Source organism: Mesocricetus auratus, unplaced genomic scaffold, assembly GCF_017639785.1.
Source record: "Mesocricetus auratus isolate SY011 unplaced genomic scaffold, BCM_Maur_2.0 Super-Scaffold_6730, whole genome shotgun sequence".
Taxonomy (NCBI): Eukaryota; Metazoa; Chordata; class Mammalia; order Rodentia; family Cricetidae; genus Mesocricetus; species Mesocricetus auratus.
The window spans coordinates 65,609,923-65,635,227 of record NW_024429184.1 but is presented as its reverse complement, the minus strand read 5'-3'; the positions used below and the strand labels follow the sequence as shown (position 1 = coordinate 65,635,227).

The 25,305-nt window shown below is 40.0% G+C and overlaps 1 protein-coding gene across 2 annotated transcripts in view; it reads right to left on the bottom strand.

The window, feature by feature from the left end:
- Arfgef1 (ADP ribosylation factor guanine nucleotide exchange factor 1) overlaps positions 1-24,750 on the bottom strand; it is a 102,548-nt gene extending 77,798 nt beyond the window's left edge. For both annotated transcript variants that reach the window (XM_005066752.4, XM_013110958.3), the window contains exons 1-6: positions 24,426-24,750; positions 8,799-8,829; positions 8,053-8,209; positions 6,681-6,827; positions 5,609-5,788; positions 1,190-1,466 (exon numbers count right to left, since the gene is read on the bottom strand). In XM_005066752.4, the coding sequence (XP_005066809.1) occupies positions 1,190-1,466; positions 5,609-5,788; positions 6,681-6,827; positions 8,053-8,209; positions 8,799-8,829; positions 24,426-24,549 (916 nt within the window). In that variant the 5' untranslated portion in view covers positions 24,550-24,750. The remainder of the gene's footprint in view (positions 1-1,189; positions 1,467-5,608; positions 5,789-6,680; positions 6,828-8,052; positions 8,210-8,798; positions 8,830-24,425) is intronic.
- Between the last annotated feature and the right edge of the window lie 555 nt (positions 24,751-25,305).

The following is a 25,305-nucleotide window of genomic DNA, read 5'->3' as shown; positions in this document are numbered from 1 at the left end:
ACCCAAAGAGTGCTTTAGGTGGGTTGCCTTCTTGCCTCCCAATAGGTATGTACACACACACCAAGCCACTACTGAGCTCCAGAAAGTGTGGTTAAAAAATCAACAGCTGCAGTCTTTCCTCAAAGCAAAGTAAAAGCAGATTCCAGATTAAGTCTGACTAAGCCCTATCTATTCACAACACACAGCAACCCAATTTTTATCATTTTTTAAAATCAGGTTAAGGGAGAAACAAAGGGAACAACTCAAATTCCCTGCCAGGCTGACTCCATGTGTTTATTTTTATATTAAAAATTAGTCTTAATGACAATTTAACTTCTCACACACGGAAGTTGGACTAGGACTAGGGTGCAGTGGGTCAAGTACTTGCTATACAAGCATGAGGCCCTGAGTTCAAATCCTTAGATTGCACACAATGTTGCTTGTCTGTAATCTCAGCTCCCCTACAGTCAGGGAGGGAGGTGGAGACAGACCCCTTGAAGCTCTGCGGTACGGCTAGTCGCCTTAAGTAATCTGAAAAGGAAAAGACTGACACGCAGAATTGTTTTCTGCCTTCCATCATGCCCTATAGCACACTTGTACTCACACACATACTAAAACAAAGAAAAACACTGAACAAGGACACCTCAACCTTGCTGACTACTTACTATACAAGATACAAAAATACTTTTAAATGAACTTTTTGTATGTCACTTGGTTAATCAAAAATTGTTTTTATATTTAAAATTTTTTTTCTGAAAGGTTCTTGCTGTGTAGTCCAGGTCAGTCTCAAAGTCTTGATCTTCCTGCCTCAGCCTCCTAAACCCTGGGATTATAGGGAGGAACTCCCTAAACCAATGACGACGTTAAATTTTCAACCATATCTAAAAGCTCTTACTAAGTAGATCTTTAGCTATACAACTAATGTGGAAAAAAATTAAAGTACCTATGTAATTTTGAAACAAATATTTATGATTCTTTTTAGGAAGGTAACTTCCAAAGAAGTCTATAATAAACCATATTGCTTGAGAGATGCTAATGAATGTGCAGTATCATTTAGAGGTATTTGCAAGTTGAAATAATTAGCTTTACCACTGATAGGAAAGATCACAACTATCACAAAGTATCTGATAATCATGAAGTCATTCACAAAAACGCATCCCACCTACTGCCCTTCACATTCGAGCACCCCACAGCCCCATCTCAAGATTACTTTCAGCTGCAGTTGCCTGATCAGCTTCTGTCTGCTCATTTTCTGCACTGGAAATATCAGATCCATTTTCAGGCTCTGTGTCATCTTGGAGACTTTTATCCATATCATGTGTATGGGGATCAAGATCTCCTTCATGTTCTTGGGATAGATGATCAACAGTCTGAGGAGGCAAATATCTAAGATGAGGTGATTCAGGCTCATGATGGCTTACTGGAGACTGTAACAGATGATGATGCTGCCGGTGCCTTTCTTTTTCCATTTGTTTGGCTTCCTGTAACTGGAAAGAACAAAATAATTTCCAGTATTAGTAAGATAAGTAACTTGAAATTCACCTAACTATAAATCTTTTATATAAAGTATCTTTTTTCATCCTTTTTCTCTGTGCTTGGGAATTACATCTCATCAGAACCAACATAAAATATACTAAAAGAAACAATGTTGCTCAATAGAAGTCTGGAGACTGGTGCATAAGAACAGAGATGAAGTTTTCAGTGACACAGCCCTTTGATTTGATGTTAATTTTTACTCTGTGTGTGTGTGTGTGTGTGTGTGTCCATATGAGAGAATGCCACATGTATGCTAGGCTAGTGCTCATGGAGGCCAGAAGAGGGTGTTGGACTATGAGCCATCTGATTTGAGTGCTGGGAACCCAACTGTGGTGTGCTCTGCAACCGAAGCAAGTACTCTTAGCTACTGAGTCATCTCTCTAAACCTTGTATTTCATGTCTGATGCTGAGAAATGTACTATCTAAATAAAATGAACACAATTTTAATGCCACCGAGTAACTAGGTTGTTGCCAATAATATATTTACCTAAAACAAGATAAAAATCCCACAAATAGCCGGGCGGTGGTGGCACACGCCTTTAACCCCAGCACTCGGGAGGCAGAGGCAGGCGGATCTCTGTGAGTTCGAGGCCATACAGAGAAACCCTGTCTCTTAAAACCAAAAAAAAAAAAAAAAATCCCACAAATAAAAACAAAGTACAATAGACACATACTTTTTCACATTCATTCATTCTCTTTCCCTCTCTTGCTTCTTCTCTCCTTCTCTCCTTCCCTTTTGACTATGTACCTGGAAATAAAGTCTAGAACCATATACAAGAAGCATCTATATGGAGTGGGTAGAGATTAGGAAATGATCAAACGGGAAACAAAGGGTAGGAACTTTTCAGTACATACCCTTTCTCAACATGTTCTGACATCATCATATCAAGAACCTTTTAATTTAAACAGTGTGTTAAAACTGTATTTGTAAGTTGTCATGAGGGCTTATATCACTTTGCCTAGTCATCTAGAAAGCATAAAAATAATTGTGCCAATCAATTTGCATTTTACTTTAGCAGACCTGTCACTGTTGTGTATGTAATACCACCTCGTAAACTGGCTTACTTAACAAGATACTAAAAACATTATCAAGCAGGGTCCTAGGGTTTCATTGTTTAGAACTTTATTGTTCCTCACACATCTCTTTCAGTCTAATGAGCTGATATGAAGGATTATCACAGGACTAATTTCCACAAGTATAAATATTTTATAGTATCAAATAATAACATTTCATAATCTTCAGCAATATTTCAAATTATACAGAATTTTATAAATTTATATAAATAAAAATAAGTGATCCTAATGCCTAAAAAATAAAAAGAACCTTATAATTAATAGTTCAAAATTATTATTTCACAAATAAAGGCATGACTAGACACACAATTAGAATGAAAACAACTCTGAGATCAATACTTCAGCATATGCAGCTTTCTAGTGTCAGAGGGATCTGAGAACATCAACTTTCAACTCAGTGCAGCTGTGCCACCAGTGTGATAATAATAATAATCATAAAAAAGCAGTGCTGCTCTCAGCTCTAAGCGGAAAGCTTCCTTTTGCAGTGGGCAATGGTTAACATAGACTCAGAACTCACCCAGGAGCTGAGAGTAAGAGACTGGTGAATGCCCAGCCCCAAAAGGAACAGCTATGCCAACCTCTCCCTCCTAGGGCTCAAAGAAATGGAAGAAGTAAGAGTGCAAGAGTCAGAGGATGGAGAAGAGTGCTATGAAATGCATCTTTTAGACATGATGTGGCCATTGCCCTCATGAACTCACATCAGCTTCAGTTTCCTGCAACACAAATTAAGACCAAACCAGCCAGCATTCTAACATGGGTGAAGGAGGGGCTCCAGAGCTCTGGACTGAGCTGAGGAACTATTGGCTGAGAGGAAAGAGAGAATACATTTTCTTCAGGGTGTGGCTGCTGAGAGGTTGCCCATGCTCCAGTGGATGTCAGTACCTTTTTTCTAAGAAGGAGGAAGTAGAGGAGAAGAACCAAGCAGTGGCATCATGAAATGAGAGGGGAATGTGTTAAGTGGGGGAAGGAATGGGAGTGTGGATATATGCATTCACTGTATACATGCATGAAATTAGAGAACAAACAGCAACATCAAAATGAAGTAACAGCCAGATTTCCTGCTGTTTAGAGAAAGAAGTTATAAGTAAATCAAGAGAGAAGGCTAAAATGAACTCTATGATGCTGAACTGGAATCAGAAATGTCAGTATAAACATATAGCTTTAAATATACACAGATAAAAGGTCACATATGGGCGTACAGATGGGTGGAGGAGAGACTAGAATATAGGCATATTTTCTAGCTGTATTTTCTCAGAGAGCCAGAAGCAGGAACTCAAAGACAATGAACACATTAGTTAACTTGGTTAAGTTCCAGATTTTGGTTTCTAAATAAATGTCCTTCCCAACTAAAGGAGTCAAGCTCCTTATTGAAATGATTGACTTCAAAGCTTAAAAAGGCAAAATTAAAAAGGAGTACAATGAGAGCAAGTGACTGTGTGTTCAACATAGATGGGACACCCATATCTGTCCATCCTGGGACACTGGGAGCATCATAGAAATGGAGCAAAAAGAGCCATTGCAATGGTGAGGAGTGCTATAAAATGAATGACATGGCTGTTACACAAATGAACTCACAACAGCTGTGGTTAGTTACACAAGACCAAGTCAGTTACAAATTTCAGAATGGAATGGGTAAGGACTTCTAAGGCATTACTCTCAGTTGACCTACTGGCAGTTGGTGGCTACTAGGGGAGCAAGAGTCCCATTTCTTCAGGAATGTGGACTAGTCAGTCCCCATACCCCAGGGTACAAGCATGCCCACTGACAGCACTAATTGAACTCAGTGTGTTAAATAATTATAAAAGGACATAAAGTTGGGAAGAAGATATGATGTGGAAGGGGACTTGAGAGGATTTGTTAAAGGGGGAAGAGGTCGGTGGTATTATGACATACTGTATATTTATGAAGTTTCAACAAGTGTGGAATTAGCTTCTTGATATAATGCATGAAAAAGGACACATTTCTAGAAAAAAAATAAACATAACCTTATTCTAATCATGAGAAAACAGGAAACAAAGCAAGATCATGAAAAAGAAGGCAAGACTGAGGCACTGTAACAGAATGGAAAAGACAAAACCTAACAATGTATACAATTCAGGAAACCTAGGTCAGCTACCGAAACAGAACCAGATATTGGTGGCGGGACTGATGGAATCCCAGTAGGGATCTACACTAGTTAGTTCTGCTTTTAAAGGGTATGCTATGCTTACACTGCCAGTAAGGGAAACAGAGTCAGACTGGAGGTGGCACAGTGGGTACGGTGTTTGGTGTGAAAGCATGAGGACTAGCGTAACAGCCAGGTCAGTGGCAGTGCCATGTGTCTGTAATTCTAGTGCTGGGAGGACAAAGACACACAGATCCTGAGGCTGACCCTATCTCAAAAAAATAAAAGACTCATGATGTCACATATTGGGGAGCAAATCAGCACATACCACACATACATATACACAAAATTTAAAAATAAAAGAAAAAGCAGAAAGTCAAGGGTAGAGGTGAAATACCTCTCAATTATTTTTGTAGTCTTTAATTATGAAGACTTTGCAATAAGATGCAAAACAAAACAAATAAAAATCAAGTTAAGTCTGTAATTCTTAATCTCTTTCCAACCTACCTGAAGTAATTTTAAGGATAAGGACTATCATAAAGGGATAAGCCTTTTAATGTATGAAAGAAATAAAATATACTTCATCAATATAAAATACACTTTCATTTTAAGACTTAATGAATCATTTTATACTTGAAAAGGTCAAATAAGGTAGTTTTATACCTACTTTATACTTCATTAAGCTTAAGTTTGATAAAAATATCAATATACAAATACTTCCATGAGGTACTCAACTTTACATATTCTGTTTGTGAAATTAACAGTACATCTGTCTGAAGTCAAACAAGTCAATAAAACTAAGACTAAAATACACAGGAGTCACCAGTCCTTACTGCACACAAAAGACATTGTGTACAGAAACTTGGATTTCACTGCAACTACTCCAAACGCCTGTGATGTTCTTTCAATACTCACTGCTTGGTTTTCCATGCGTGCAAAGATAACATTTAGCATCTGAGTAAGAGTAGCTTTGGCTGTTGTCTGATTGATGAGATTTTTGCTGGCTAGATAGATATTGTAACATGTTCTCACAGCTTGCAAGACAGTTCCTTCGTGGATTTCTATGTGTTGTGATGTCACTGCAGTAAGTAAAGCCTTTGAGAGAAAATAAACACAAAGCAATTTTCTGCATCCAGAGTTTAAGCATAAAAGTATCTATTTTCATTTCAAAATTAAAACTTTCAAAAACAATTATCACTTCAGGTAGTACTGTGTATATATTTCTACCTACTTGGAACATGTTACTACTAAAAAATCTGAGGCTTTCGCCACTCTGAAAGCAGTTTCCCCATAGGCGTCTGAATTCCAGGACATCCTTTAGCTAAATTTCATTAGAAATAGTATTCTTTGTTTATTAAAATGCAGAGTATTTACATTTCATCACAACTGAGCACAGATATGCGTCATACAATATCAGATCAATATATAAACATACTACCACTATCATAGTTGTAATGTTAACAACTATAACATAACTAGTTTTTCTCCAAAAGAATTCAACCATTTAGGTGATTAGAGCACAAACTTGGGATTTTTTTGAGCAAATTCAATAGGTGAATGGGCACAAGAGAATAAATGAAAGCTGGCAGAAAAACAGTACACTTAGTGATACATAGGCTGAGAAGAAAGACAATGTGGGATCTAACAACACAGAAACGATTACTAAGGTCACAACCATATGAATCATCTTAAAACTTAAAAGATGGAATATGTACAATAAGCAGGGCAGGCACAGAAAAACTCGTGAAGACCCCAGGGATTGAATCCTAACTGGAATGGCCAAAAGAAGAGATACAGAACGTAGTTTTCTTCTAGTGAACTCTTAGCATAAAACAGCAAATCTCATATGGATTCTAAATATTATCTCAATGATCTCTATCACAGCCAGAATGAAAAAAAGAAAACCCTTTCCTAACATTTCCAAAGCAAAAAGCTTCTGTAAAAGTATACAAAATAAATAACACACTCATTTTAGATAATGAATTACCTTTATGATCTGTAACTGAACTCCTTCATCTGTTTGAGGACCCTGGAAGCAGCCACATATTGTTTCAATAATCCTATCAATTAATTTTTTGCCTGGTGTCGTGCTATCTGGGGCATTGCCAGTCAGGTGTCCATAAGCAATAAGTTTCTGAAACAGACACAATAAAGAAGCTAGTCAATAAATACACTGACTATGAATTAAAATACATGTGAATGTATATACATTAATTCTTAAATAAAAATATCAAGGTATAATCACAGCCAAAGACTATACCTTTTTTCTGTATAGTGTACTAACTAAAATTAGAAAACTATTTGTGGCTGGAATAATCACAAACACAGACTGACAACAACAAAACTACTATGCAATAGTTCCAGAAAGTCATGTGTATTAATAACATGTCTGTGATATATTAGAACTGCTTGCTGCTTTCTATGTAAACAAGGTTTTACTAGTAGTTTCCTGGGGGAGAGGGGAGAGAATGACTAACTTAATACTTTCAAATGATGTCAAACCTCTTTCTAACTTGTGTCATCAATTTTCATGAAATCTAGTTTCCAAATACTGGCTAGATCCATTCACTATTACCATTTTAACTGGGAAGGAAGAAATTAGATGTTAATAATGCTAGTTTTCCAGCAAAAGCAAGATCAGAAATCAGATGAATTTATCTTGAACCTATCTTAAGAACAAGTCATCTTTTCTTGGCTACTAAGTTAATAGCTGAGAAAGTACAATCTCTAAACAGTGACAATACCTGAAAACAAGATTTAGAGTATTAACTCTAAATCTTGAAGTTTGTCTCACAGAGTATCTAAACACTGTGTATTTGTAATATGAGAATAAAATGGGGAAGCACTCATAAATATTCCTGAGATTAATGAATGCCACAGGTAAGGAAAATAGTAAGAAGGCAAACAGTGTCACATCAAAATGCTGCATTCTATAAAACAGGGCTTTAGTGAAATCATCTCCAAATGATGACTTAAGTTCAGTGGTGCATGTCCATGGGCCTAGCTACTTTAGGAGGCTCAGACAGAATGACTGCTTCAAAGAGTTCAAGACCACACAGGGAACATATTAAATGCCTATCTCAAGAACTAAACATACAACAGTATTATATCACTGATGGAAAGAGCAAATCAACACTTTTATTAACAACCTTAGATTTTGTTTGCTAATAGTTTTTATTAATACTAACCACAAACATCTTTTTGAAGCTACTGTCTATCTCAAATATAAATGACTATTTTGTTTCTTACCTCAAAAAACAATATTCCAGGCTTTTATGGCCATGTCTAAATCACCATCTATGAGTACTATTAGAAATACATTGAAAATAGACAGCCTTTAGATACCATTTTATACACACCTGCAAGCAGTCTAGAGATGTACTAACTATGCGAGGACACTTGGACTGGCACGCCAACTCAAAAGGCAAGAAGTACTTGTCTGCTTCAATAAAATTTGTCTTTGATTTCACTGGTGGAAGGGTACTTGATCCAGCTTTTGCTTCTCCATGAGGAGGACTAAATAAAAAAAGAGAGATTAACTAGAATACCACATTTACCTTAATTTGACAAATTCATTAAGAAAGAAGTCAGTTATAGAAGGAACCTTAGGAACCACTTTTATGTAGGACTTAGGCCTCTGTGGCAGATTGTTGGCCTCTAGGCCACAGAATGTACAGCAGTCACCACAGCTTCCAAACACAAACAGGAGTTCTATCTTCCCAAAGGTCACAAGGTTCACTAAAAACATCTCAAAGGACCCGACACATGGAACGTTAAGCAGCCATGGACTTTCCACATGCCTTTATGCTGAAATAGACTTCTAAATCACTCCATTCTGTTCTTAAGAAAGCTAGCATGGTCAAGGAAACCTAGTAATTTTTCTAAATATACATTAAACTCTTCAAGAAAAGAAGTTAAAATATAGCTCATGGTATTTCAGAAATGTCTAATTTATATGAAGTTGTTTCTTAAGAAGTATTTTTTATTTTATTACAAAGATTATATAAAGAAAATCTGTATTGGTAAAAATATAGATGATTACATTACTACTTTGGCCAAGACTGACAAGTATACAAATTAATTTTATAAAAGAAATCATACAAACCTTTGTTTCTCAGTTTCAACTTTTATTTCCTCTGGTAAGGGTAAAAAGAAAGAAAAGCAAACATTAGCAAAAGAGAGCAGAAAGTTCACCAAGTAGTTTTATTACATTCTTCAGAAGCTCATTTGGAACATTAAAAACAAAAGAGCAAAAAATATAAATTTAAAAGAAAATCAGGTTCTAAAATTGTTTCACCTAAATATAAAAACAACAGATCATGAGGAATGTACATCAACAACCACAGAATTTGAATGACCAAATCATTCCCCCTCCTACCAATAACTACAATAACTGGAAGTATTAGGAACAAAATATTGTAACCACAATATGTCAGGTACATGTGTGCTATCCCCCCCATCCTGTCTGTCTGTCTCTGTGCGGGGGTGGGGTGGGAAGTGGCATGGACCACTCTGTGCCTCTTAGGAAGATTATGAACAGAAATATAACTTCTTGAAAATGCTTACATGTGTTGACAGTAACTAACTTTCCTAGTTAGAACTATTATTTAAGATAATACATGCCCAATTTTTAAAATTAGTCTTTTAACTTAGCATACAAAGTAGTATTATGGTATTTGCATACTAGTTTCTTTCCTCCCTCCCTCACCACCCTTCCTCCCCCTGCTCCACCTAGCTGGTTCCTTTTCTCCCATAGAAAAGTGTCCTTTCTGTTTTTATGCCTCATGTATTCCATTATTTCTCCCCTCTAAGATCCTTTCCCTCATTGTCATGGTGCTCCTTCTAGTTCATCACACACACACACACACGCACGCACGCACGCACGCACGCACACACACACACACACACACATTCATGCACGCACGCACGCATGCCTGTCCTGCTCTCTGTAGGTAACTCCTCATCCATTCGCTTAAAACTCCAATTAAACTAATTGCTTCAGCAAACTGGACTTCAGTGGAACCATTCCCTTGGTCTGTCACAGGGTAAAGAGATGTTGAAGTCTTTCTTCAGGAAAAATTAATGCAACACTTTTAAGTTTAATAATATTACTTATTGACTACCTCCTATTGCCAAGCACTATATTAAGTATAAAGTAACTTCCTTAAATTACTTTGCTATAGCACTGATTCATAAAATATATATGATTTACTCATTGGCTACTGTGTGCCAGATATTTGATATTCAGGATTTCAGTCTAGCTCTCTGAGGACCAAAGCCTTTCCATTTTACCAGTGGTAGGAGTAAAGGAGGGCTGGGGTAAAAATATTACTTGGATATTTAAAGACAACTTAATAAAGATTTGCAATGCCTAAGAGAAATAAGACAGGCATAAAAAGACAAATACCAGGTGATCATTTGTACATGAGGTCCAAAAAGGGCAAAAAGGGGAGAATAGTGGTAACAGAATGAGGGAGAGGCAGAATTTGATAAAGAAAAAAGTTTAAAATTTAGTTATATAAGAGGAATACACTTTTCTGATACATGCCTTCTATCTGACATCAGGACACTGACACTGAGGGTTTCTATCAGCTGCCTTTCATTTATTCAGATCTTAACTGTTCAGAAACATCAGTTTGTGATCAATTTAATTGGTTAGAAAAACAAGCTATGAAAACTAGATAATTTGGAGGTAGAAAAAAATTCCACCTGTTTGCTTATTATCATTAGTCTCAAATTCAAACAAAATAAAATGTGATTTTAATCAACAGTTCTCAAAATTATTTTGCAGAAAACCACAGGAAGAAATGTTCCACTTTGGATCTCAGAACATACCTCCTATGAAAAAAAAAAAAGTTAGCTACTCCTTTTATTAAAGGAGTATGTTCTCATGTTGTATTCTTTTACAAGCTGCAACACTAGCTATTAACTACAAAGCTACTTCATAACTAACAAAGCTTTGTAACTACAAACACAAAATGTAGTACTATATACAAAACTATGTATTTTAAAGCTGAGAAAACAAGAATAAGATATCCAAGGAAATACATGCCAAAATATAGTATAATAAAGTTTCAGAGAGGCAAAGAGAGAAAAAAATAGTGAAAAAGCAAGGTACAAAAAAAAAATGACTCATTGTGTACAAATGAATAATTTGAATGGCAGCAAAATTCACATCACAAGGGCTAACTAACATTTGGTCAATGTTACATTTTCAGATCTATACATTATTTTCAGTGGAAGAATGAAGAATTAAGAGCTTGTGGGCTGGAGAGACAGCTCAGTGATTAAGAGCACTGGCTGTTCTCTCAAAGGACCTAGGTTCAATTCCCAGCACACATATGGCAGCTTACAACTGTCTGTAATTCTAGCTCCAGGAGATCCAATACCCTCCTACAGACATGCATGCATGCAGGCAAAATGCAAATGTATATAAAAAAGTAAAAATAAGTAAATTATTTTTGTTTTGTTTTTGACAGAAAATTCCATTATTTATTTATTCATTTTCTCAAATATGTATTTATTCATTTCTTTTTATTACATTTTTTATTTAACTTTTTATGCATGTCAATTTCAGTTCCCTCTCCCTCCCCTCCTTCCCCACCTCCTAATCCTTCCAACCCCTCACCACCACTCCATCCCTCCTCCACTCCCCAGGGAGGGCAAAGACCTCCATGAGGGACTTTCAGAGTCTGTCACATCATCCCAGGAAGAGCCCAGGTTCTTCCCCATGTGTCCATGCTGAGAGAGCATCCCTCCACGTGGTATGGGTTCCCAGAGTCCTTCTGTATGCCAGGAATAAATACTGTTATTTTTTAAGTTTATTTAAAAAATTAAGACCTTGCAAAATTGAAGATGACTGAAGAAAAATCACCATCAGGCTGACAATGCTCCCCTCAAGAGCCACAAACTAACAAAAATTCCTACACTAGGAATGAGAAACCCTGTTTTGAGTTGTTGGTCAAGGATGTCCAAGGGGATCCCAAAATATTATAGGCTAATTGCTGTTGCCCTTCTCCCCCAGGAGTGGAAGGTAAGTAGTGTTGAAGACACCTTACACTCTGGACACAAGATCCAGAGGACCTGAGTTGTATCTGACCTGAAAGCTTGGGGGACTATGCAAGCTTCCAAAGAAGGGAAGCAACCAATAGTCCTACCCAGCTATGGTGCCCATGAACCACAACAATGGCCAGCATAGCATCAGTAACCTTAAGGGTGCAGTAGTGGCTCCCATAACCTTGGCAGTAATCAACAGCTCTCTAACTGGACGTAAAACCTACTAGACAAGAAAATCATTCATGACACTGGAAACCCAACCAACTACCCAGGGCCAAGGAAGTCATGGATCTTGGAGGAGAACTTGGAACCACCATTTTAGTAAATCAGCATACTCTCTAAATACATCCTAAATATTTGTCCTTATACAACCACAGGTAAGTATAGTCCTCACTCCTCATCAGAGAAACGTCTCTTTGCAGCAGATGGAGACCATTACAGAAAACCACAACTGAACAAAATGTGGAGTTATAGAGCACAGCATTGTGGAATAGGGGCTAAAAGATTGGAAGAGCCAGAGGAACAGAAAGAGTTTGCTGTGAGACTATGTCTCCTACAAATGTCAGAGGAACTGAATCTATAAAATCTCACCAGCATGGCTGCCAAAACATGACCTGCACAAGAACGATATCAATAGACATGCTAATATGTCTACCAGCTGAAGAGGCCTCAGCCCTACACAAAGAACTACAGACACTAAGGAAAGCTGAGAATGGGACAAATATTCTTCCTCAGGAAAGAGCACACCAACTGGTTATCCAATACCAAATAGCCAGCTCTGAAATGATATATACAAGTAACATTATATGAACTGAGAAAATTATATATTTGGGAACACACACACACACACACACACACACACACACACACACACACACACACACACACGTTGGCAGCAGGACTACAGGTATAACAGCCAGTCTATGCAGAATCCTTGAGAACTTAAACAACTCTTCAAATTTTCAAATGCATTATCAAAACTTTTTGTAAATGCAGACTGTGTCTGCTGTCTTAAGTAAAACACAGAATTAAAATTCTGTCTCTTGATGGATTTATAACACTTCATAGCGCCCATAAATACCACAGAGATTTACTGAAAATATATAGGGCAGTATTGTTATACATAAATGTATATAACTATTGATGCTATTTGCTTCTTTGTCTGTTAGCTGTTACATATGTTGCATCCTTTTTCCCTTTTTAAAATTTCCTTTCCTAGTACTAGAGATTGAACCCAGGATGTCACAAATACTAGGTATGTGTTCTACCTCTGAACAAAAGCCCCAAGCTTTTTTATTCATTTATTTGGTTGGTGAAGTTTTGTTTGTTTGTTGAGAAAGGTTATCAAGTAGCCCAGGCTGGGGCCTCAAATTCATTATGCAGTTAAGGATGACCTTGAATACCAGATCCTCCTGCCTCCATTCATCAAATGCAGAAGCTGCAGACATGCCATTTGTATAGACATGCAAAATGCCCAACCTTTTTCTTTTCTTGACAGTTCCTTTCTTTCTCGGTTTCCTTTTCCCATTTGCAACTTGTCTCTTACCCACATTCACTGCAGTAAGTCAGAAAGTAAGGACTACCCAACCCCAAGACAGTGCAGGGCCACATTCCAACTCAGCTAAATACAAACTAGGTTTCTTGCCTACAAAACAAAAATAGTTCAATTTCTTAAGCACTCAAGAGAGTTCTGAAGACCAAGAAGATAAAGACAATAAGTATTTAATTGGTATATAACCCAGGATACACTAAACAAAATTAGCTGTTATTTCTATGATTACCTTGGAAATCAGTGTAATTTTTTTTTAAAGAATGTATTTCTGGCGGCTGGAGGGATGTGTCAATGGTTAAGAACATTTGCTGCTCTTGTTCACTTCCTAGCATCTACACTTTGGCTTACAACCACCTATAACTATAGTTCCAGGAGATCTGATGCCCTATCCTGGTCTCTGAGGCCATGGCACAAGATGGTGCACAGATATATGCAGGAACTCACAAAGACAAATCATTTATTTAAAAAAAAAACACATTGTGTACGTGCTCACATTCCAGTGTCTGTATGTGTAGAATAAGGTCTGGAAAAAATACTTCAAGTACTTCAATGAGATAACCCTTCAAATATAATCTATACAGTCCATCAATTCTACTCCTAGATTATCTATTTAAGAAAAATATAATCTAATGTCTACAAAGATGTATAGCCAAATAATCACAGAAGCATTATTCATTTAACCCAAATGTGCATCAGATGATGAATAGATAACAAAATGTGGTACAGGATGAGCATACCTAATCTGGGATGCTCCAAAACTGGAAACTTTGGGGCATTTTGTCAGTGCTCAAAAGGTTTCAGATCTTAGAGCATTTCAAATATCATGGTTTGAGTACCTGGGCCAGTAAAGTCTATGCAAATATTTCAAAATTCGAAAATCTCTGAAAGTCTGGAGCACTTTGGAACCCAAGTATTTCAAATGAAGGACCTGTATTTTCCAATTCATTACTACAAAACTGAGATTGTGGGGGTTCGGTGTTCTCCTGCCTCAACTTTCCGAAATTTCAGACTACAGGTGTGCACCACGACACTCAGCAGAAGGAAGGAAGCAGCAGTACACACTACAAGAGTGAACTTCAAAAGCAAACTGAATGGAAAACACAAAACCTCATCAATGTAGACTATTTGTACACAATGTTCAGAAAATGCATTTCTAGACACAGAAAACATACTAGAGATGTATAGACCTGAGAGAAGAAACAAAGATTAACTGTAAATGGGCACTAGGGTCTTACTGAGCTGTTGCAAACATCATGAAACCGAATTCTGGTAGTGACTGCACAATTATGTAAATTATACGTCAATAAAGTTGTGTTTACACACACAGGTATACAAGCATGTGTGTGAAGACCAACAGTTATCCTTACAGATTAAGCTAGGCTGGCAAGCTAGTGAGCCTCCTCCTCTTCCCCGGTGCTGGCATTTCTAGAGTGCACTGCCACACTGGGACTGTTCCCTGAATTGTGGGGATTAAACTCAGGTCTTCATGCTTGCAAGGCAAACACATTACCAAGCGAATCATCTTCTCAGCCTAATTTTTTTTATTTATTTACTAAATTAACAGTGACTGGAGTGCAGCTTAGTCTCTTGCCTAGCAAGCATGAGGCCCCTGGTTTGGATCCCAGCATCATAAACCAAAGAAAGGAAAGGAGAGAAGGAAGTTAAACAGGAGAAAGAAAACATTAACAGGGTATTCCCACATTAAGAACATTCTGGTGATGTCTCTTCAGTTTTACCTTTTTAAAAAGCTTGAAGCCAGGCTGTGGTGGCACGAACCTTTAATTCCAGCACTCAGGAGGCAGAGCTAGGTGGATCTCTGTAAGTTCAAGGTCAGCCTGGTCTACAAAACTACACAGAGAAACCCTGTGTCAAAAAAGAAAGAAAAAAGCATGAAAGATTTGTCTGCCATCTTCTTTCAGAAAAGGTGAAAACTAAATCGACAATTTTATTGAAATTATAAATATAAACAGACTTCAGCAAATGCCGTATAGATTCTTCTGTCTAAAAATCTCATGCATAAAAATTAAAAGTGTTTGGCATTTATACCTTGGCTACTTATGTTTTTATTATCTCATTTCTTAGAAAAATTCTGGATAGGCACTGACTGTGAACAACTCATTAAGTGACATTTGAACTCAAAATTGAAAGAAAAAATTATGACTTCATAGTTTCCTACAGTTAATATCATGATCAAAAGCATTTCTAAAATGTTTATAACTTTTTCTGGATGAAAAGATAATGTAGGCTATATGGACCAATTTAGCATCATCCATCCATCTACACCCCCACCCCCCAACCCATCCATCCATATAGATTTGCTACACAAAGAACATAAATATAAACAATTGTGCTCAAGACTCTTTTCCATTTAATTTACTGCTTAATACACACCAAACCAGACTGCTTCCTAGATTCTGAGGCAACGAGACAACATATAATTTGACATATTAGCTGTATTTTAAAAATAAAAAATTCAAATTAAAAAATCAACTTGGCCTGAGAGGTTAGGAAAAACTTTCTCTAGTTTCTAGGATTGCCTAAGAATTATCATAAACTTAGTGACTTAAAGCAACAAAAGTCTATTTTTATTCTCTTAGTGTTGGGGGTCAGCAGAATCACGGCTCTAGGAAAAGTTTCCTTCCTTTGGTGGCTTCTGGGGTCCCTTGATTGTGGCAGCTTAACTCTAAACTCCACCTCTATTTTCACAATGCCTTCTTGTATGCCTCTATATCCTACCTTCTTGTAAGGGGGACAGTTACTGGGTTACAGTGCCCACTTTAAGTCCACAGAAATTAATACTGAGATCTTTAATGAATCACACATGCAAAATTCCAGAAGGATCCAGACAAGAGGAAAAAGCTCCTTCTGTTTAGAAAAAGAATTCACTGAAAAAATTCTGACAATTCATAATTGAATTTATTTTATATCATTCTCATTAGAAAAAAAATTCCAGGTAAGGGAAGGAATGGTTTTTTGTTTTGTTTTGGTGGTATTTTTTTGTTTTGTCTTGAAACTGGGTCTCACTCTGTATGTAGTCCAGGCTGGTCAGAACTTAGCATGTAGTCTAGGCTGAAGTCACAGCAAACTCATAACGATTCCAGGTATAAACCACTGTCTTAATTCTGTCTGTTCTGAAATAAAATATCATGACAAAAGCAATCCAGAGAAAATTCCACAAAGAGAACAAATAAACCCATGTTGTGTCTCAGCTCACTTCTCTTTTTATGCAGTCTAGGATCCAAACCCAAGGACTAGCGCAACCCACTTTTACATTGGTTCTTTCATTAATATAACAGTATAATAACCCACAGACATGCCCGCAGGCCAACCTAATCTAAACAATTGCTCTGAGAAACCCTCTTTCCAGGTGATTCTAGATTTTGTCAGTCAAGTTAACAGTGAAAACGGATCATCACTGTTGTTCTGTTAAGTTTAAAATTAGAAGGGCACGAGATGGCAGCCCTCTATTCTGAATTGTGTCCTTTTTCTTAGTATAAAATTTCCTATTATCTCATTGGGAAATTCTATGATTAAAAAACTCTAAAGTCGGTGGAGGGAGCTCGGCAGAAAAAGGTGTGTACTGCATATGCCTCCTGACCCGAAGGGGTGAAAGGACTGTAAGAGGCACTGACAGTAAGTAATAGGTGTCTTGTGGATACAACAGATACGAGCTCACAGTGATTGTGACTGCATGCCAGACCAATCCCAGCACAGAAATTGGAGGTGGGCATGAAGTCCCATTTCTAGCAGAGGAGCTACTGACAACTGGTGGCTGCTGGGAGGAGAACCAGCTTTCTCTAAGTGTGTAGCACCTGGTAAGCTGACTATGCTCTAGTGGATGGCCACACATCTAAGAAAACACAGGCAACACAATAGGACTTGGTACACAAAGATGGGTTATTAGGGAGGGGAGTGAATCTAGGGGTACATAGGATAGGTGGTGAAAATGATCAAAACACACTAACATCAAGGAAATAATAATGTTTTATTTTTAATTCCAGGGCCAGCAATGTAGCTCAAAGGTAGAGAGCTTTCCTAGTATACACAAGGCCCTGGACTCAACCTCTAGAAAAAAGGGGGGAGGGTCATGTAATCTTAGCACTTGGCTGGAGGATGCATAATATGGGGCAGAGGGTAGGACCTGAGTCCAAGGATAGCACAGGCTATGAATCGAGATGTCAAAACTGCTTTAAAAAATTATAAAATATGTGTAAAGGCAAGACAATGGTGTTTGTTACAACAACAAAAACTAACACACACACACACAACAACAACTTTTTCTGCCAAGTCTGGTGACACATACATGCCATCCTGGCACTTGGGAGGTTAAGGTAGGAGGATCACCAAATCAGACACTGAGAGACTGTCTCCAAAAAAGCAGACAAAACCCACAAAACAATGAGAGTGGGGGACAACTTGTCTCCCTAGCTTATTCTTTCTCCCCACCCCACCCCCACTACATACTCTCCAGAGACCATACACCATAGAACACCTGTAATCCTAGCACTTGGGAGGTTGATTTGGGAAGAGCAGATCAAGGTCATCTTTGTCTTATCTGAGACCTTTCTCAAAAACTAAAAACTCCTCTCTGGCTTTCCCACAGATAAAACCTCAAACCTGCTCTTCTCACTTCCCTCTTTCCCCCAACCTGCAACCTGAAACATTAAGCACACCTCTTGTTTTTCCCTCTGAAAGACTGAATCTCTGTCACTTTTCCTCTTAAATATCATTTCCCACAGAAGCCTCTCTTGACAGTTAATTCCTGTTGTGTCTTTACCCTTCTGAGATGTTTCTTCAGATAACTGACAATACTTATTAATTAGTAGTTCCCAGGATCCTCACCCTACTAAAATGTTAACTTCCACCAAGGCATGCTTGATTCAGTGTGTGCCCAGTGCCGGTCCATGGCCTGAAACAGGAAGAATTCCACAAATAATTAAGTGAACGCCTAGCTTTTTTTCACTTTTGAGATCGGGTCTTGCTATATATTGTCCAGACAGTCTCAAACCCCAGGGCTCAATTCATCCTACTCCCTCAACCTCCAGAGGTGAGACTGTAAGCATATAGTCAAAAGGAATATATATGTTTTGGGCTGGAGAGAAGGATGGCTCCGCAGTTAAGAGCACTGGTTACTCTTTCAGAGAATCTGGGTATGGTTGGTTCTCATCACCCACATGCCCCCTCATAACCGACTATAATTCCAACTAGAGGCAATTTGATGATTTTATCTGACTTCCTTGGGTACCAGGCAGTTGTGTGGTGCACATACACACATGTAGGCAAAACACTCATACACATAAAATAAAAATAAACAAATTCTAAAATTTTTTGAAATTGCGATAATTTACTTGTGTATTTTTCCTTGTCAGATATTTTTCCTCAATTATGTGAAGAATATCACGACAAACACTTCTTCAAACTGTTTTCAATTTTATCTATAAAATTAAGGTTATCAGCCGGGCGTTGGTGGCGCACGCCTTTAATCCCAGCACTCGGGAGGCAGAGGCAGGCAGATCTCTGTGAGTTCGAGGCCAGCCTGGTCTACAAGAGCTAGTTCCAGGACAGCCTCCAAAGCCACAGAGAAACCCTGTCTCGAAAAACCAAAAAAAAAAAAAAATTAAGGTTATCAGGAGAGTCAATCTAGTATCTGCCACCAGATGGGAGGGAAAAATGGAAGGAGGGAGGGAGGAAGAGAGGGAGGGAGGAAACCAAGTTGATACTAAAGTAAACCTTGATCATCCCATGTACCTTTGCATCAAAAAGTCTCAGGTAGCCAGGCTGACCTTGAACTTCTGATCTTTCTATCTCCACTTCCTGAGTCCCGAGATTACCGGTCTATAGTATGACATCTGATTTATTCACTGGTGGAGACTGAACACAGGGAGTCCAGCATGCTAGGAAAGCATTCTAGAGCTTCAATCCCCATCCTTGTTGGGTTTTGGTTTGTTTCTGTTTTTGTTAGTTTTTTTTTTTTTATTGTTGAGACAGGAGGCTACCAGGGCCAGCCTTAAACTCCTAGATCATTCTGTCTCCACCTCCGAAGTGCTGGAATTACAGGCATGCACTTCTAAACCAGGTTTCCAGCTGCTGGATTCTGAACAAGACTATTGTTTCCCCAAAACACAGGACTGCTCAGAACTGTCTCAGCAGGAGTTCTGGTCATTGTATTCTCTACTTTGTCTTGTCTCTTCAGTAGTGTTTCAAAGTAATACCCAAGGAAAAGTACCCTTGAGGCATTAACTACATTAAGAGACTGAGAAACGGTAAAATAAATTTAGGAAAAGCTAATCAAAGTTCAGCAAGTTTCTTTGGAGAATTTTTCAGAACCTTAATACTGCTTATATGCCATTTTAAATTTCTAAATGGGAGTAAGGTCATACCCTGACTGTGACCTGAACTTACTCTGGCAACCCAAATCTGCAGGTAAGGGTTTCTCTAAGCTTTGGCTGCATGACATTGTATGCGAGGCTATTCTGAATCAAGGGTCCTTTAATCCAACCTGAAATGTGAAAGACAGACCAATAAATTGAATCTTCCTTTAGTCTTCTTTCCCAACCAACTCAAAATTTCAGGCTCGGGTTCCGATGTGCTCACTGCACAAACACGAAGCCCTCAATTTGGATCCCTGGCACCCATATAAAGCCAGGTACACACAGTGACATGTGTTTGTTATCCCAGTGCTAGGAGGTGTGGAGACAGGGAAACTGAAGGGGCTCACTGCCCTGCTAGACTTACAGAGATGATAATTTCCAGGTTGAATAGGAAGGTCATATCAAAATGTAAGGTAGAAAGAGACAGAGGAAGAGGACACTGGCCTGTAGCATCCACACATGCACATGGGCAAATACTCCCACACCTAAACATGTACACACAAACTGGTCTAAATAAATATTCGGAAGTTTCAGAGACGTCACGTGCTTCTAAATGGTGATAAATCAAAGTACCACAAACCCAGGGCCAAAGGCACACAGTAATTTAGTCAACACTCATACCCTTTATAATGCTACCACCTGAAGTAAGAGGTTACTGAGGCAGAAGCAAGCGAGGTCTCTAAGATTTGCATCATGATATTGAATTCCTATTTCTGGCTAGCCAAGGTGGCTCACTTATTCCAACCCTAAGGAGCCAAGGTGGGATGACTGCTACAATTTGGGTTACCAGGCCAATCAGATCTACCCAGCAAAGTCTTGTCTAAAAAATAAAACAAATAAATAAAAAGATTAATAAAATACATATTTGGGGGTAAATTATGTTTATGGGTAACAGATTCATAAGAAAGCTAAGTCAATAGAATCACTTCACAATACGATGAACAATATAAATTCATATGGTGTCTGAGCAAAACTTACTACTCTAAAGGATTCTTCTATCATTCTCTTGCATCCCTGTAGGTTTCCCTGTCCTATCACTGACTCAAATGTCTTCCTTCCTTAAGCCTTCTCTCTTATTTTACTAGTCCCAGTTTCCAACCAGGAACCCCCACTCTGCCATTTGTAGTTATTTTCACAGCTATCCAACAGCACAAGTTAAACTACTTTAGTACAGTCTAACATCAAAGAAACTCCTGAACCTAGAAGCCTGACTGAGGTATGTCCCAAGTGCACCTCTCCAAAGATAAACAATGCCACCTTCAAGCTCAATCCTGAAACAATCCTAAATTCTTTGAAACTAAAAATAGCTCAGCTGTTGTCTCATCTGCCAGCAGATGGCCAGACTATTTTTAATGCAGGATTCTCAAGAGCAGGCATGGATCACACTAAGCTAGGGCAGCCTAGAATCCCTCAATGTTCACTGCACAGAATGTAGTCAGGCAGGTACCAAGAGAGGGCAACCTGGAGCTGTTCCTAAGCCTGTGGGCTTCTACCAATTTAACAAGGAAAAGTTCTTTTTAGCCATTCTTTAAAACAAAATCTAACATGTCAGAGAATTTGAAATAAGTTTTAAATAACGGTATACACTTGAAAGATTTATGCTGTTTGTAAAAGTAAAAGTTCCTCTGTGTAGCATCTGAGAATGGAAAAGGGTTTTGCTTTGAAACCGAAACAGGTAGGCCTGGAACTCACTCATGGCAATCTGTCTGTTGGAGTTATATGCATCAGTCACCAGGCCTGGCTTACATAGCTTACATAAGGTTTTACTTTCAGTCAAAATACAGTGTTCTTAAGAATTCATGATGTTATAACTTTGATTATTATTTACAGAAAACTTATTTTAATTGGTCATTATAATAAAAGGGGGATGAATTTATTGCAAATATCAATGATCTGAATTCTACCTAAATGCTAATGAAATTATTTTCAAACAAAACCCAAAAAAAGGGATCAGTTTGGTATATCTTATTTTCTTGCTTACACTGTCTATCTCCTTTCAGCTCTACGTTAAGTGTTCAATAATATCTGACAGGGGATGAATATATACAGGCATCCTTTCAAGGTTTTCTTTTGGGGGGTGGGAGGTTCAAGACCAGGTTTCTCTGTACAGCCCTAGCTGTCCTGGAACTCACTCTGTAAATCAGGTTCACCTTGAACTCACAGAGATCTGTCTGTCTCTGCTGGGATTAATGGTGTGTGCCACTACTATCTAGCAAGGGTTTTAACAATAGCCACAAACGCCTGCAATGGTAGCACACACCAGTAAACCCAGTACCTGGGAGGCAGAGGCAGGGGAATTGCCACAAATTCTACAGTTCAAGGGTAGCTGGTCTATATAATGAGTTCCACATCAGCCAGGGATATATAGCAGTTATCCCAAGGATGACTAGAAGGAAAAAAAATAGTCAGGGACTATGTACCATGAGATTACACACGGAAACCATACTTTATAGAAGACTAAATGTAACTTTTATGAAACATGGAAAATGCCTCTTATAAAGAAAGTACTCTGGTGCTAGTTGGCTGGAAAAACCTAATTTAAAGGACATGGCACGGTTGGTGCACACAGCACCAAGAATTCCTATGCCTAGAAACACCAGGGACTCAGTTAAGGGAGTTACAGACCTCCTAAAGATGGCAAATAAGAGTGGCAAGAATACTAGATGCACATGTTAGCAGAAGAGTGCATTCATGTTCATGGCCCATTCACTAAATTCAGAACTGTAATTTTACAGAGGAAGTCTGAGCACAGTAATACTGCAATGTAACAAAACTAGGATTTAAACTGAGGACCCCAGACTCTCATTCCAATGAACTTTTAATTACGTTTATTTATATCAATATTTGGAAAGGGGAAAATTACATAAGCAACACACTTAAAACCTTTAAATGTTTATGCTTTAGCATACTGAAAATATATTCTGGGCTGGGATATAGTTCAATTGGTAGAGTGCTTATCTATCAAGTGTGTGATACCCTGAGTTCCATCCCCTGTATTGCACCTCTAAAACATGGCAGGATGGTGTTTGTCTGTAATCCCAGAATCCAAGAGGCAGAGACATGTGGCTCAGTAAAGTTCAAGTTGTCCTCAGCTACAAAGAGATGTTAGGCCAGCTGAACTACTTGGGACCTGTCTGCATATTCACAGCCCCCTCCAAAAAAAAAAAATTAAAAGGAAAAGAATTGCGCACGCTCGCGCGCGCGCACACACACACACACACCACAATACAATATGAAAAGTCTCAGTTCTTAAATAGTAAAGCTTTTAATTTGAATTTCTGTTCTTTACCCTGCCATTTGATAACCCCATAGAGAACAATTCTTTTAAAAATCCTAAACCCACTCATATCACCCCAATTAATAATGATTCCTTTCAGAAACCAAACATAAATTCAGTTTTGCAACTACACAACAGAATTCTCACTCACCTGGAAACATATTGTTTGTTATAAGAACAACAAAATGGGAACTTATGACTGATAAAGGGGCAAAAGAACTACTACCTTAAAATTAAAAACAAAACAATAAAAAACACCATTTAAACTGGAATCCACTTGCTTTTCAAATTACCAATTTTAAGAATTCAGGGAAAAGAGGAGGAAGGTACAACATTACAAGTAAATGATACTTTTGCACGGATTCCAAGACTTAAATGCAAAGTTGTTTGTAATCTGTCTTGATCCCTTACTTTAGCATAAAGTTATGGTTTGTCCCCCTTCAAAAATATTTCTCAAAACCCACTTTAAACCAGCTTAATTTCTTGCCAATCTAAGATGCTGTCATCCAGGGCTATAAAACAAACGCGTAAGCGTTAGGAATTCATCTGTACGTTAAATGGCCCGGTTTCTCCCTCAACAATTTCCTCATTGATGGGTGCACTACTAGACTAGACCTACCAATGGCCCGCCTCAAACAACTCGTTATCTGCCTACCGCGGCTACAGGTATTGTTTGGATTTTTCCCTGCTGTGGCTTCATTACCCTAGATCTCTTCTGTCTGAACTATAAATCACAATTGAAGCTTGAGAGCAGCTGCCACTGTCCAGACATGTGGCCGGTGGGTGTTATTGTCTTTTTTTATTTCTCATTCCACACACACCCCTTTCCGCGTTACCTAAAGCCAGTCTATCTAAAGGTTCTTTCCTTCCCCATTTTCACCCACCCCTTAACCTCCGGTCTTGTTCTTCCAGGTCAGCCCAGTAGGCTACAGTACTACTCTTTTCCCTGTAGCTGGGGCAGAGAGATGGCAGAACTCGAGCTACCTCTTGCAACCCCCTTTCTCGAGACTGTCAACAAGGGAACAACTTCAGCCTTTCTTTCCCAAAGTACCACGCCAAACGATAAAGTTTATTGTAATTACGGTACGGAACCCTCCCCCACGCCCAATCTTGTCACATCGGCCCCACCTCAATTTCTAAGCTAATAAACAACAGCTCATCCTCTGCTCCATCACAAAGGATGACATTCTGTCTGTACCGCCAGGGTCCACCAACAAAATCGCCCCCGACTCCGTCCCGTGGAACGCTCGAACCCGGGTGCCCCGCGATCCTGAACCAGCTCGAGTTCCCGGGGCCCCGCTTGGCCGCCCTTCCTCCTCCACCCTGCCGGTGCCCCGCGTCCAGCCGAGTTGCTGTCAACTCCAAGCGGGCGTCAAGGAGCTCGGCCAGGGCTCCCAGGACTAGCCGCCCGCCCGGCCGGCCGCCAGCCCCCCTCCAGCGGTCGCCTGCCCGCGCCGCGGCCTCCTCCCCGCTCACCTAGGGCCACCTCGCACGCTTTGCGCAGCTGGGAGTGATGCGCCTTCTTCACTTCCTTGTCGGCCAAAATCTTCTCCAGGGCCCGGGTCAGGAACATGTTCTTCGTCTTCTTGCCCTCATACATGGACGCGGAGGAGGAGGAGGAGGAGGAGGCGGCGGCGGTCCGGAGGGCTGGAGGGGAGGCGGAGGAGGGGGACGGGGACAGAGAAAGGCGAGGAGGTGGCGGCGGGGGTGAGGAGGCGTGGAGGGCAGCGGTGCCACCAGGAAGCGGCAGGCGACACGGAGCGGCCGCGGGGCCGGCAAGGGCGTCGAAAGGATCGCCGCGCTCGAGGGGCCGCCGTTCGGGGGCCGCGCCCGTCGGGCCTCGGCGCCTGTCGGCCCGGGGGTCCCTCCGGCCCGGCGGCGGCGGCAGCGGCGGAGCCCGGCCCGGGCGGCCGTCTTCCCGGGGCCGAGGGCCTAGGCGGCGGCGCCTCACACAGCCGGCGAGCGCGAGGCTGCCCTAGCTACCGTGGGGACGAGCACCCGCCGCAGCCGCGGACTGGCCTCCATCACCGCCGACCTGCCCCGGACGCCATGTTGAGAGGAAACGACGCGTCACGCAGCGGCCGAACGGCTGCAGAGAGGAAGCGGCGGCGGCGGCGGCGGCCGTGCCAGCCCAGAGCTGCCGCGGCGCCGGGAGGCAAGGGGCGGAGGGCGGCGCGGGAGGAGCGGCCGGAGCCGCAACTCTACGGCGGCCCGGCGGGGACTCGCAGCCTCCTGCGTTCGCCTGCAGGGCAGCGTGGGGCGTGGCGGGCGTCCTGCGGCGCAGAGCGGAGAGGAGCGGGACTTGGGCTCCCACGGGTCGTTGGGGATGCGGGGTAGCCGCACACCCGGCGCCCCC